This window comes from Echeneis naucrates, chromosome 3, assembly GCF_900963305.1.
Source record: "Echeneis naucrates chromosome 3, fEcheNa1.1, whole genome shotgun sequence".
Lineage (NCBI taxonomy): Eukaryota > Metazoa > Chordata > Actinopteri > Carangiformes > Echeneidae > Echeneis > Echeneis naucrates.
This window is the reverse complement of record NC_042513.1, coordinates 23502603-23516719: the sequence shown is the minus strand read 5'-3', so window position 1 is coordinate 23516719 and position 14117 is coordinate 23502603. Positions and strand designations below refer to the sequence as shown.

Below are 14117 nucleotides of genomic sequence, written 5' to 3'. Positions count from 1 at the left end.
AGGGTGTTTCCCAAACGAATCCAAACAGTCTGACATTCTGAGCGGAGGACCTAAACATACCCACGAGGGGTGTACAGAAGAAAACCCAGCAGACATACCGCATTGTTGAGATATGTAATACACATGATGACAGAGATATCCAACGCAAGGGTGCTGGTAAGAGGGTGGAACAGGAGGCGGCTGGGGGGGACACAGTGGCACAATGTGTTGGTATAAACGGTCAGAACAGCTTGCTGTGATTGCTGGAGTCAGATGATGCTGATTATCTGACAGCATGTGCAGCATCAGTGCCCTTCTTGATCCAAGAGTTAAACCTGGGTTAGATCTTCTATGTAACTATAAGCTTTCTTCACTGGGGGGTCCATCCCAAGAGAAGTCAGGCAACAAGAAAAAAAAAAATAAAAAGGGAAAGATTCTCGTCTGTGCAGAGATCAAGTTGCAACATGACAGGAGCAAACCCATTACATATGTAAATATTCCGCTTGGAGCAGCGAGCTGTTTTGTCCGATCATCAACAGAGAAAAGAACCCCAGGGAGAGAGATAAAGACCCCCAAGATGAATACCCCCCCACCACCATCAAGCTACATTTACTTTACCAGTAAAACCATGTAAAGCAACAAACATTTTTGCAGCTGCAAGCTTGCAGCCAAATTGAGGAAACAGATCAAGTGAAGCGAAGCAGCACTGATTAGATCTTCCAGTATTCTCAGTGGCGAAACGTCATTAAATTAAAAAAAAAAAAAAAAGGACGTCATCACACACACACACACACAAAAAAAAAAAAACAAAAAAAAAAAACATGGGTGTAATGGAAAAACACAAGGAAACACCTTTCCCGTGATCTAAAGTCAGTCATGACCAAATGTGGGCTGCAAATTGGAGCAGGGTAATAGCTGCGATGGTGGAGGACCAGAAGTCAAACCCTGCAGATCTGTGATGGATACAGGCCAGTTGTGTCAGGTGTTCATCTGTCACCTTCATCACGTTCGGCTCGGCCGAGCTCACGAGGATGTGCTCATACGCAAGCAGTAAAAACTGTGCCAAATAGAAAAGAATGAGTAAGTAAGGCTACTTCACACCACACCAATGCTGGTTCGGCCATCTCTCTGTTTCCATGAGTCCACAAGACTGCTGTGAGAAACTCTTTCGTGTTGATCTGCTTCATATAGTCAGCCTCAGTCAAATCTCTTAAAGGTGGATTCATTTCTAGTGACTGAGGAGGTTCGAGGGTCACCGATTGTTCATGGAAGCAGTTTAACTTAACTTTTGCCTTCTGACTCGGCAGCAGTGGCTTGAAGTTGCTGCAGAATCAGACCTGTGTTTGTTGGTGTTGGTTACTCTGTGCGTAGGCCCTTTTGATAGTTTAGATGGATAAGTATTTGTGTCAGAAGGCTAACTTGGCTAATAACCTAGTTTAAAAATGAAGAGGCAGATTTCTAACAAGGACGAGCTCTGCTGTCCCCAAAGAAGACAAGCAGAGCAACAGCACGGATCCTGAGGATGCTCATTTGACCCGCAGCAGCAGCAGCTACCCTCTTACCCAAAATACAGCACCACCCTCCTCCGCCTTTTATAACTGGCATCAGCCAGCCAGTGATGAAACATGGCGCCCCATCCTGAGACTGGAAATGCAGCCATTCAGTCCCTGATGGACTCTGTGACCCTGGGCCGTTTTGTTTTGTGATTTAGATTTACAAGATGTGCCTTATTGAGATGGAATACCTGTAACCCGTGGCACAGCACTGTGGGGTAACAACTGTCGCCCTGTCTAGAGAGTTGCACCAAGTTTGACGACGACTTGACAAAAAATGCAGCAGGGACAGGAACTGTGATCACAATAATTTGTCTCCTTTCTCCGGCCATATAAAGGCTTTTATTGATTCGCCTTTGACTTTTAATGTATATTGCTCACGCTGCCACGGCTTTTCTGTTTTTTACGACATGTTAAAAGCTAAACGAGGAGCAGAAGCTGAGAATCTGGGACTTAAGCTTTCCTGTCCGTCAACACAGAACGTGCAGGAGCCTTTGGTGATGGACCCTTTTGCCATGATCTAGCAGAACAGAACAGTGTTGTCCTGCTGTGTGCTGTGTGTGTGTGTTTTCAGTGAGAGTAATGAAGCATTCCCAGCTGAAAACCTCAACAACTGCCTCTGTGCATATGCAGGCATAGATAATCAGAAGGCCATATCTTTTGTTCTGTTTCTGCTGTTTGGCTCATTGGTATTATAATTTAGTCATTTTGAACATGTCTGGGCTGTTGACCCAAAGCTGGCTGGGATTCATGTGTGTTCCTCTGCAGACATCTGGATTCATCATACCAGACTATTTCTTTTCCCCCGGCCTTAAATTGGATGTAAACTATCAGAGTTTAGATGGTGTGGAGTGTGAAAAGTCCATTCATAAGGACAACAACACCGTTAAAGTCACCGAGATCACGTTTCTCCATTCTGTTGTTTGATGTGAACATAAACTCAAAGTCGTAACCAGTTTTAACATAAATTTCCACCCTGCACTGATGACGCATTATTGGCTGATGGGGTATTTGCATGAATGAGCTGGTGTGCAGGTGTTCCTAATAAAAATCCTGGCCGAGTGTAATTTCTGCCTCAAAAAAATATCATTAGGCTCCAAAATGGTGTTCCTCCTCCAATCCTCGCCTTTTCTATTTTTCCTTCCCTGTGCACAGAGAGTGTCGTTGATCTGACATTGATTTCACTCATGCGGTGCATAATAAAAACTTTAACAACTTTTAGCTTTTTTAGCCAAAGCCAGTGCGTGTGTTGGTTCATGCTGAGGTCACAACACGAGGGAGTGTTTGCATTTATATTCCAATTATTGTTTGCATTTAATCCGACCTTTTGTTTGGGGTGCTATTGCCTCTGCAATCAGCAAGTTTCATGTGAAGGAGTTTAATTAAGCTTTTACTGGATTCATGTGTTTATTTATCAGTTTGGACTTCGTCTGAGACAATTTTGTATTTCTTTTATGGTGATGGTGAAGATTTGTGGATGTAAATCATATAAACATAAGACTGACGTCCTGACATCTTCTGGGTCCAGCAAAGTTCCAAAGTAAACTAGTTCCACTTTTCCTCCATATTAATCAAATGACTAACTGTTGACAAAGAGTCAAACTGCTCCACCCTAATTGAGCCGCCCTACGATGAGACGGGGATGAAAGACACGATTTGAGACCTCCACTCTCCACTCCAGCAGGTTTATGTGAGGATAATTGAATTTAGTGGAAAGAGAAAATAGGGACTAGTCTGTAAGCCGACATTGCCAAAAAGCCCACCTCCAGACTTAAGGTCTAATTTCTGCAGAGCCTACTGTGTAGAGACTCTATGGCACAATATCAAGGCCACAGGTAATTCATCTTCTGGCTGTAGCTCTGCTTTGCAACCTAATTAAATGAATAAAGATGTGAAGAAATCTTCATTTCCGTAGGGATAAACACATTGCTGCATGGGAGAGGAAAGAGGAAAGGCTGGCTATGTAAAGGAAGAATAGAGGTAGATGAGAAAGCGCTGGCTGGGAGATAGTAAATGGCTGAGGACATTTGAATCGTGAGGGGAAAAAAGCAGTGTTCTGATTTACATGCAGCTGCGGTTGCTGGCTCATTTGTTTTGATAATAGCTCATCCTTCGCACACTTTACACAGAGCTGACACCACCGTATATATCTGAGTTAACAAACATTTCACTTCTTGTGTTAACACTCCACATCGGAAAGCGACGGGCTTTATACGGGGCAAAGAAGCATCTCATGTCACAGGCGCAAGATACACTCAAGTGCACCGCCTGACAGTTTAAATACCACCTGCCCCGCCGCTGAAACATCTGGCTTGTCTTTGGCGTCATCTGTAGAAAAAAAAAACAAAAAAAAAGCACACTTTCTTGCAACTTACTTCCCTCACTTTATCTACTCATCAATTTGAAGGAGTATGCAAATGGGGCCCCGGGAGTCCACACCGTTACAACAACAGGGCGATAAATTCTCATTAAGGCTTTCCCTCCTTGAAAGACAGAAATTGAAGTTGGGGTATTCGTGTTTATAGCCCCAGGCAATTGGAACAAATGAGGAGATCTTGTAGACGGAAGATAGGCTTACAGCCTTAATCGGGTCCTCACAAAACCTCGAGCTCCATCATCCGCACCTCCATCAGCTCCGTAGGGAGCATCAATGATGAAGTCAGCCACGGGGAGTGACGGCCCTGCGCCACTGTGCTCAGCCTCTCTCCCCTCTGACAGGCCCATATTTCACCAGACTCATTCTCCAACCTCCACTGTCACCGTTTCCTGTGCTGTCAGGAGGACGACTCCCATCATCAGATCGGTGATTTCACAGGCTGGTGGCAGCAGCACTCCCTCGCTGTAGCTGAGTAACATGGCCCCGCTCCAGACAGCTGGGTGACCCCTCCTTAGTAGCTGGGTGGATGCTCTGATTCCTCTCGTGATGCACGAATCCAACGGCTTTTGAGAGCTGCTGATTTGTGTTTGTTTGAGTGTGTGTCAATAAAAAATATCAAAGTCCAACTGGGACTGAACCATCGTTGTAGTTCCAAAGTTGAATGTCAGATGTCAGTTTGCTGTGAAAGGAATATTTTGACATTTTTGGAAATGCACATAAGCTGCATGTGGAACTTAGACAAGTACATCAATACCACGATTGCTAACTGCTAGCTGCAGGATCATATCTTGGCATAACTTAGTTTAGCATAGCTCAGTTCAAATGGGAGAAACTTGCCTGGCACAAAAGATTGACGATTGGCACGGCGCCACATTGAGTGGACAGATTTTTCATTGTGGTGAAATATAGAATGAAATAAGCTTCTGCTCAGTTTCAGCGCTGCAGTGATTAAAAAAAATCACACACCTTTAGCACAGTTAGCAGAAATAGTGATTGTGCTATAAGATCACCATCACATGTATCATGAACACATTTGAATTTTTTCTTGTTGTTTACTTTCACATCAGGGATGAAAGTCTATTTCAAGGCACAACGAACTTTTGATGATTCCAGACAAATTCTTTGCTTTAGTTCTTGTTGCAGCTGCGTTACTAATGGCTTCTTGCAGCAGGATCAGCCAGTGCACAAAGGCAGGGGCACTCTGGGGTCACTAGATGTAAGAGCCATTATTAACAGGAACCACTTTACAGAGAAGAAAATGGAGCATTTTGCAAGCGAACTCTTATTTTACTTTTGTTCCATTTAAGCCAACTTAATGATTAACCACACCATTTGCAAAACTCGGGCTGCAGATGCACACGCACAGAGGCAGAGTTAGCTGATTCACGCCCACGGATTTGATTGCCGTCTGTTTCTTTGGGTCATTTGTCAAAATCAGTCTAAATATTTACTTCGGATTCTTGTCATGTGCTGACGATTAGTCCAAGTCAACTTTGTCTACAGTGAATTTCAAACTGCCTGATGAGTACAGGTGAATTCAGGTGCTGAGGGACATCAGGAGAAATGGAACAGGATAAGAAAAGTGAAGTCAAAGGACTTCGTGCCGGATGGTAATGGTCAGCATCACACAGGGCGTTCAGCTCTGTATGAATAAATAGAGTGCTTCCCTCTTAATCCTGCCCCTCGGCTGAACTGTGAAGGCTTCACCCTCAGGAGGTCCGAGTGGGTGTTAGCACCCCGGCTCCATGTGCACGTGTGTGTCTCTGTGTTACATGAGCATAAATGTGTGGCTCTGTGAGTGCATGAATCCAGCTCTGTACAACTTTGTCCAGATGGTGATGGGAGTGTGTGTGTCTGTGTGAGTTAAGAGTTAAAGGCCACTCCAGCGCCATCTCTCCTGAGAAATAAAACACAAAGGCCCTCTGTGCTATGTCAGCTTTGGTCATACCGTGCCCTTTATGTGCCCCCCCTCCACCTCTTCCAAATCGCTTACCCTCCAGATGCAACAGCTGTTTTTGTGTTTGTTTTTTTTTTTTGTTGTTGTTGGTTTGTATTTGTTTGTTTTTTTTTTCCAGTTAAAAGGCTTTAAAATTCCACTCCAGGCCACAAGAGCAGCACCAAACATTAAACTTTGCAACACAGGAATATAAACCAACCGCTTCTGTTTTCAGCTTGGCAGTTAAAAACCACCACACCACTCACATTATAGGCAGGGACTATTAACCAGCTTGCCCAAGAGTTCCCTGGCTAGTGTGGGAATCTCACAAAAAGACAAAGCGTTACCCGCCGTAAAGCCTTCCTAAGGTAAATTATTGAGTTAAATGACAAGAGGCATGCACTCAAATGGTTTTCCTCCCATTCTGTGGCCTGAGAGAAAGGAGTACACGGAGAAAGCATTTGATTTGTCATGAATCAATGAATATATTCTGTAGCTGTCAACCGCTCCTGTCTACCTGAACGCACAAGTCTTTGCTGTCACAGCTTGTCACGAGAGATTTCCGTGTATATGGCAATTACAGCGTTTGTTAGTGGCTGTTGGTGGGTCCTCTGGGTATCTATATTGTTGAATAATTTCACACAGAGCAATTCTATCATTTGCAAAAAGAGGAGGAGGATACAAATCCATTTCAAATTCACATATATGTCTATATATTTATATATCCTCCGGAGACCCAGGAAGACAAAAGGTGTTTACATTTTGACTTTCTGGGGATAAATTAAGTGTGGGGTGGACAACAAGGCATCAATTGATGTCAAACATAAAACATTCAAACACGCAGAGAGGAAATCTCTGCACGTTTGAATGTTTTATCTTCTGCGTCAGGTGCGTCTGAAAGTATTAAAGGAATCAAGCAAAAACTAATGTCCACTACAGAGGACAGAAATGAGTAGCTGGTTCTCAGGATGATATAGATTTATATGTGCATTTTTTTTCTTACATTTGACCAAATATGACTCCCAACTATCACCCAAACTATGTCAAAATTCTGGACTCCGTAAACAAACAAATGGGAAGAGAAACATGTCATATAGCGCCCCTGGTGGAAGGACAGTGTGACCGGGGAACAGCTACAGAGGACCAATACTGCCACCTGAAGGAAAACAACATAACTCCTCTTTTTCATCTCCATGTTGTCAGTGTTTATACGTAGCTGTGGAACCATTTGCTGTGTGTAATGTATTGGAAACAATTTAAAATCACACTTTAATGATTGAGTAAAATGTCTTGATTAAATGGGGCAAACATGACAAAACACTCAGATAAGAAACAAATATGCTCAAAGCAAAGCAACCTCCTCACGCAACTGCTCAATAATGATATAACAAACTATTTCAAATCTGTGGATATTAAACTTAGCAGCTCATTACGATTTTGATACATACCATTTTATTCAAACAAGGCTGCCTAATGCACCGAGACCCGTCATCTCATGATGAAGTGAAAAAGAGAAACTGTCAAGTGAAAAGTAAAGTGCCTCTTTATTGTAATGCATATATTGGAAATGCACATAATACACATAATTAAATGAAATGAAACATTATGTGTGTTTTCTTAGTGTGGCGTCTCATGCCAAAACTTTTGAAGGTTCATCATTTAGGAAATCATTTCTTAATATGGTGCCTAACTTTGAATGTGTGTGGTGCTAACCAAAAGGTCAGCCGTGCAACAATGCTCCAGTCGCTGCCAGCTGTCCTGGAGGTGCTCAGCTACTTAGCCTCTCCAAATGATGTTTGGACCTGTATCTGTGAGGCGCAGACTGCTGCTAAATAGAGCAAATGCATCCCAAAAATAGCACATCACGTTACATTTGTGCTTGTGGGTAGCTGTTTAGTGATTACCTTGATTTCCACAGGCCTCGTTCCGTCTGACGGCGATGAAGATGAAAGAAACGAGTCTCGTAGAGAAAGTGAGACAGCAAATAGAGAGAACAACCATAAATGCAGACGGTGATCTGTGAAGGATGAATGAAGGTAATGTGTACATGTTGGAGCTTTTTATTTCACACTAAAGCCATCAGCGCCCCTCTGTGGTCAGACAGCTACACAACAGCAGGAAGGTTATCTCCTCAACACTGCATTCATCAGCGCCTTTAAAAAAAAAGAGGGGGGGGGGGCATGCTCGACTGGCATTTGGCCCAAAGCTACAGAAAGTAAACCGACTACTTTCACTCTACTCACATAGAACTAATGAAACACAAGTTTGTTCATCTTGGATGTAAATCTGACGTTTTCAGTGCAGGTAGACGTGTCAACAGGAAGCTTCAAGTACATCAGAGAGGCATCAAATTTACTGCTTCAGACAGCAACATTCTCTGAGTTCACCGTGCAAGCACCAATAAACTGCATAGAAACATCAGGAAACCGTTTCATAGAAAGAAGAAGAGTCGTTTAAAATGAAGTTACAAAATTAGAGTGGATTTCTGGTTTACCCTGAAGTTTAGAAATGAAAGATATTACAACCTAAATAGTTTATAATTATAGATAATTCATACAAACACATATATAAATACGTAGATTGACACTAAATAATTTATCCTTGGTGTACAACATTATTGTATTTAAAAAAAAAAAAAAAAAGATATTTTCTTTTGTAAAAACTGGAAGGTCTGTACATCAACACAAAGCTCATAGCTCTCATAATGGAGCCACTAAAGTACAACACATTCAAAGCTACTCAGACGCTCTTCCTAACCCTTCCGTACTCTGCCACCTCCAAACTTTGGCATAAGTGTCACCTCTTTGTTTTAGAGGGCTACATCTGGTTGTCACTGTATTGCGGGCTGGAGTACTGATTCTGCATGGCTCCGGCTGCTGCCCCCATGGCCGCCTCCTGCGCTGCTGCCTGGACGTGGGGGTTCTTCCAGGCTCCGGTGGTCCACTCCTCCTGAGCTTTGGTCATGCTGGCCCCGCTGCCACGGTAGAAATTATGGATCTGCGGAAACGTACAAGTTAAGGTTAGTGCTGTTCATTGATTTAGCTGATAACGTCGTGCAGATTTTTAGAGTTATTAGTGATTATCTCTTAGCAATAAGTCCTATTTAGAACTGTGGAGTTTTTTTGTTTGTTTGTTTGTTTTACTTAGCATCATGAAACCCCGATACAAAAATACAAAAACAGCTGCAGCATCGGACAGAAGACAGAAAATGATCATTTATTCCATTCAAGCCTTACTCTAGTGAGGGCAATGAAGGAGAGGGAGGCCACAGCAGTGAACATGATGGTCGGGACCAGCATGATCAGTGCAATCAAAATATTGTAGCTGAAGAAAGAGATGGTAGCCAGCCAGCCACTGAAAAAGGACAGACACGAACTTTAACACAAACGAATCGAAACACAATGTGAACTGTTATCGTCTGTTGTTAGATTGTCTGGTGTTTCTTATGATTCTACCGCTGAACATCTGGATGTTAAATGACAATAACTTTGTGGGTTTTAAGTGCTTTGATATAAAGTTTAAAAGTTTTATAGCTCATGCATGAGGATACCCAATTGCACATGGTGGCATTTATAAACTTTATGGCGGCTGTCATAATAGTAATTTTTGTTCATCAGCCTGAGTCAGGTGACATTTTGAGGAGCTTTTTAACGGCCTCTCAAAATCTAATAACTTGGCCATCATAAATGTTATATGAGGGCAATTTCTAATGGTCCATCACTGTCATGTTAATGAAAGCAGCGGACAAGGTCTTTAAAAAAAAGTCTACCTGTCTGGACTTCCTGCTTGAACTCAAAATATTTCATTCAAGTACAGATTTAGTTGTGTTCTCAAAACCAACTTCTGAACTTGAATTTATCACTTCAGTAACATTTACTATACTTGAATCACATTAACTGCCGCGGTTTCTTTGTAACATTTCAGTATGAATGCCGTAAGAGCCACCAAAGAGTTGTCCTCGAAAAAACTGACATTAAAACTCTTTTTTAATGAGTAAATCTGAAAGAGAGGAGAATAAATGTGTCCGTTAAAAATATGACTAAATCTTTGACCCTTACCAGACTCCCCATCCAGGGATGCCGATGCTCTGGATGATGCTGATGCCAACTTGAGCCATGAACACAAAAAAGAACAGCATGAAGTTGAAGGAGCTGTCACTTCTGAGAAAGAAAAACAAACAAAAGTTCAAATTTACGCAGATAAACCACCAGTTTCCTTTTTCACTCATTTCATTTTCACTTCATATTTTCTGCCACGTATGCGTTGTCAAGTGCAGAGTGCTGCTATTGAAGAGAGGCCTGGTGCGCCGCTGTGCCGGTTGTGTTATGTGTGACAGTGTGACAGAGCATCGAGGCAGCGCTCTTCCTCTGTAGGTCTGTGTTACCTCCAAGCATGTATTATATTTCTACCAGCTGACAGACCAAACTGAACTCTGCGTTTTGTTCCAGGTTACCATTCAGCATATCGGCCAACGCTCCGTCAGTCTATAATCATCGGAGATGCAGCATCATGTTAGTGCTGCATCCTTTGTCTCCTCACAGGACAACGCCACGCTAGTAAATGATGAGTTTGTGCTGCCTTCCCAAAGTGGCTGACGCATCCAGCATCCTCACAGTATGTAGGTATGTAAGTATCTGTGATCGAGGCTAAGATGCACGTGCACAGTCAGTCCTTTGACTGAGGAAAAAAAATGTTCCTCTTGATTTTGGGCTCAGTGTGTTTCTCAAAGTATGGATAGAAATTAACGTCATCAAAAATGGTTCCCTGGCAGGAAATGTCTTGCCATCTACTGTCGTCCTCTGATCGGCCAAATTGGAGCAAACATGCTTTTTTTTTTTTTTTTAGATAGATACATAAAGAAGGAATCACAGTAATGTGTGTATCTTACTTGAAGGCCTTGTAGATGGGCCTGAACCAACAGACATAAGAGCAAGGGGTGAACATGAGCAGCCAGATAATAGCCAGTCCGAAGTTGGTCACTCCGCCGCCACCAAACATCCAAGCAAAGCAGCCAATGAGATTCACCGCGAGTGTGGCACCATTCACTGCAAGAGCCGCAAAAAGAGAGAGCTGAAGCAATGACGCAAAAAAAGAAAACTCTTCAGTACATGTAGACACACATGCAGACAGAAATTTGGAAACCAATGTGAATCTGAAGACAGCAAGCATTAAAATTATGTTTAAATGATGTTATACTTTTACTTGACTTGATAAGAGATGGCCTGTGTTGCCCAAACGGACTTTTTGTGCGTCTCCTTTCTGGCAGTCTTTGCGCTTTGGTTCTATGTTCTTTCACATGTCACAGTGTATTTAGAACCCTGGTCTACGGAGAACATTAGAACGTGAGACTCAGCTGCAACATGACAGCTATTAAGTGAACTCTTTAAATACAAAAAACAGTGACTTTGACAAATGAAAGAAGGAACAAATCAAGATCAAAAGTTCAAGCCGTGTGAAAAGCAACGTGCATGCAATACGTGCACATTTTAAAATATTGTGACTAGCAAATTCAAAAAGAAGAGGGACGTGCACGCCACTGTTACAGAGAAAATAAGAATAACAGCACAGCCAGTAGCAAATTGGGACTTTGAATACCTGCAAATGTTTATCAATTACAAAATAGGGGATGCCTGTGGAGAGAAAATGGGTTATAAACGAGTCCAGAGCAAGAAATTTCTCTTTATCGATGCAAACATGAGATCATTATGTAAGTTTATAGTTTGTAATCAGTTTGTGGAGGAATGATGCTTGAATTGCTTCATTTGACTGAAATCATTTGCAACGTTGTGTCAGCAACTTTATGGCTGTTTATTAATTTTTTTTTTTTTTATTGGCATTCAGCTTGTTGTTCTTTTCCTACCAGCTAAATGAATGTCACAGCTCATGCATCATCGCTGCAGCAGCTTTGGATGCTTTCTTGCCGCTCTCGCTGCCTTTGGCTCCCTTGCATGCCTCCACAGACGGGCGTGAAGCTTCCAGAGCAGAGCAATATCACAAATATCATTGTATCGCTTGTTTATGGCGTAATAAACTTTGATGAAAGTGCCTCTGGCAAAAATTGTTAAACGCAATTCCAAAGTTAACTGCTCTGCTCAAACCAAGGCCATCTGGTCAGTGCTATGAGTCATTAGAAAATAAACCAGTCAGGATATAACCGTCTCGGCCAATAAAAACAAGAATCTTTTTGGATCAAAAGGATCCTTGTAAACTGTTGCCCTTCTCGTCTTATCATGAGCTAACCTCAGAGAAGAAGAGGTTTATGGGACCTCCAGGAGAATTCAGATGATTTCAACCTCCTTTTAGGGCCTTTTGCCGCTTTGCTGTAGCCTCTAAAGAAACAGTAGCCTGATCTCAGCACAACAGCTGAACATCCCAACGCCACTTACACATCCAGAGGTGGTACATTTTCTTGCACATGCTGCGGTGCTGTTCTGGGATTTCATCAAAGTCCTGGTAGAAACATGGCTTGAGCGGAATGAATCCAGGTAGTGGAGGGAAGTTTGGTTCTGCAACATATAAAAATAGCAGTCAGAACTTGTCCAGCAGCAGATACTGTGTGTGTGTGTGTGTGTGTAATCACTGACCTGCCATGTGGATAAAGTGTCGATCTTCAGTCTCCTGAGCCTGCCAAAGAGGAGAAAGCACGGTGATTTATTCCCTGCAGCTCCGTAGATGTGGCCACTTACAGCTGATTTCACACTTCATTCTCAGTGGTGGTGATAAAGGTGAAGTGAAAGCACACACACACACACACACACACACACACACACACACACACACACACACACACATTCAGACAGGGAGGCCGGATGCACTCGTATCCAGCATTTTGATGGATCGAATGAGGCAGCGGGACAATTCGGCGGCTCGCTGGCCACCACAGGCAGGAATTACCGACTCCGACGGAAACCCTAATCTGCTTACCGGCTCCGGAAAGCGGCCGCTTTCTCTCCGCACGCTGTCGGTCTCCGGTGGAAGCTTCGGACACCGAAAGGACTCCGGCTGCTAGTCGGACGACAGCTGGCGTCTTTTGGACTGTTATTATATTTTCTGATCAACGCTGTGAACAGAAAAGACAAATCCTGACTGCCCCGACTCTCGGCCAATCAGCGAGCTCCAATCCGCTGTCACTTTTGAGCCTGACCAATCGGAGGACGAGTTTAATCCGCGGGCGTCCTGCTATCGAGCCAATCAGCGTCCAGCTCTCTGTCCATGGTGCTGAAACCGGTTTAACACGCGTCCGGCGGCATTTCCGTTTTCTCTTTTCCTCAGTTTTCACTTAAAGTCTGCATTGTTTCATTGTTGGCAGTTCCCAAAGAATCCAGACGAACAGACAGTAGAAATTCTAGGAGGTGATGCATCAGAGCCTTTCTGTTTTCAGTTTTAAGGACAATAAAACAACACGTCGGGGCCGTACAATGTTGTGGTGTACATAAATACACTGCAGCTCAGGCCACCTGAAACTACAGAACCACACTTTCCTTATTGTGTGTTTGTGGCCGACCCACAGTACAGGCCAAAAGTTTGGACACACTTTCCTATTCATTTGAATGAGAAGGTGTGTCCAAACTTTTGGCCTGATCTGTAAATACTCGGAGGTCTCTGGCTCCCCAGTTGGGGCTGCTGTTTCACTGCAAGTACAACAAAAGGGCTGTTTCTGTTACACTTGGCTTTCAGTGTTTAGAGGGACCTTTATCATTTAGTTTGTAGACTGGTTATTCATCAGAAATTGAGATGCACATATTAATAAGAATAATAATGCTAATAAGGAGAGCGAGATTTATAAAATATAATGAATAAAGCATGGAAAGTGCAATTAATGTTAAATGCAAAATACAGATGGAAACTAAGATCTTTGGTGCTTTATGGTGATGTTTCCCAACAAGGCCATATTTTTTTATCATTATGGATGCAGTGTGGATACAGCTATCATAACTCAGCATGCAAATGTGCTATTGTGTTAACAATTACTGGCTACATATGAAACATTTTAATTTCTAATGTCACTGAAGGATTAGTGCGGGCTCAGTTTTAAGACATTCATATTGTTGCAGTGACATTTATCAAGTCCAGCTATGTGAACTTGCTGAGAGAGAATACGTTGAAATTCTTTCATTCTGACGCTGACTCACTACATCATTACGGTCAAGACCGTCCATTTTTCACAGACATGGTCTCGGATTGCGTCACGTGAACAGTATTTGATACATGGATCAGAACAGGTCCTATTGCATTTCGTTCTGCCTTCATCCTGCTGTGTGATTTATCATAC

At 42.7% G+C, this 14117-nt stretch overlaps 1 protein-coding gene across 1 annotated transcript; it reads right to left on the bottom strand.

Moving 5' to 3' along the window:
• Positions 1-8662: 8662 nt before the first annotated feature.
• On the bottom strand, positions 8663-12358 carry LOC115041242 (secretory carrier-associated membrane protein 5-like; the record flags this gene model as incomplete). The annotated part of the gene is made up of 5 exons (XM_029498580.1): positions 8663-8842; positions 9082-9199; positions 9904-10005; positions 10734-10890; positions 12232-12358. Coding segments are annotated over 5 exons (684 nt in total), but the record flags the coding sequence as incomplete, so codon positions are not given.
• Positions 12359-14117: the final 1759 nt, after the last annotated feature.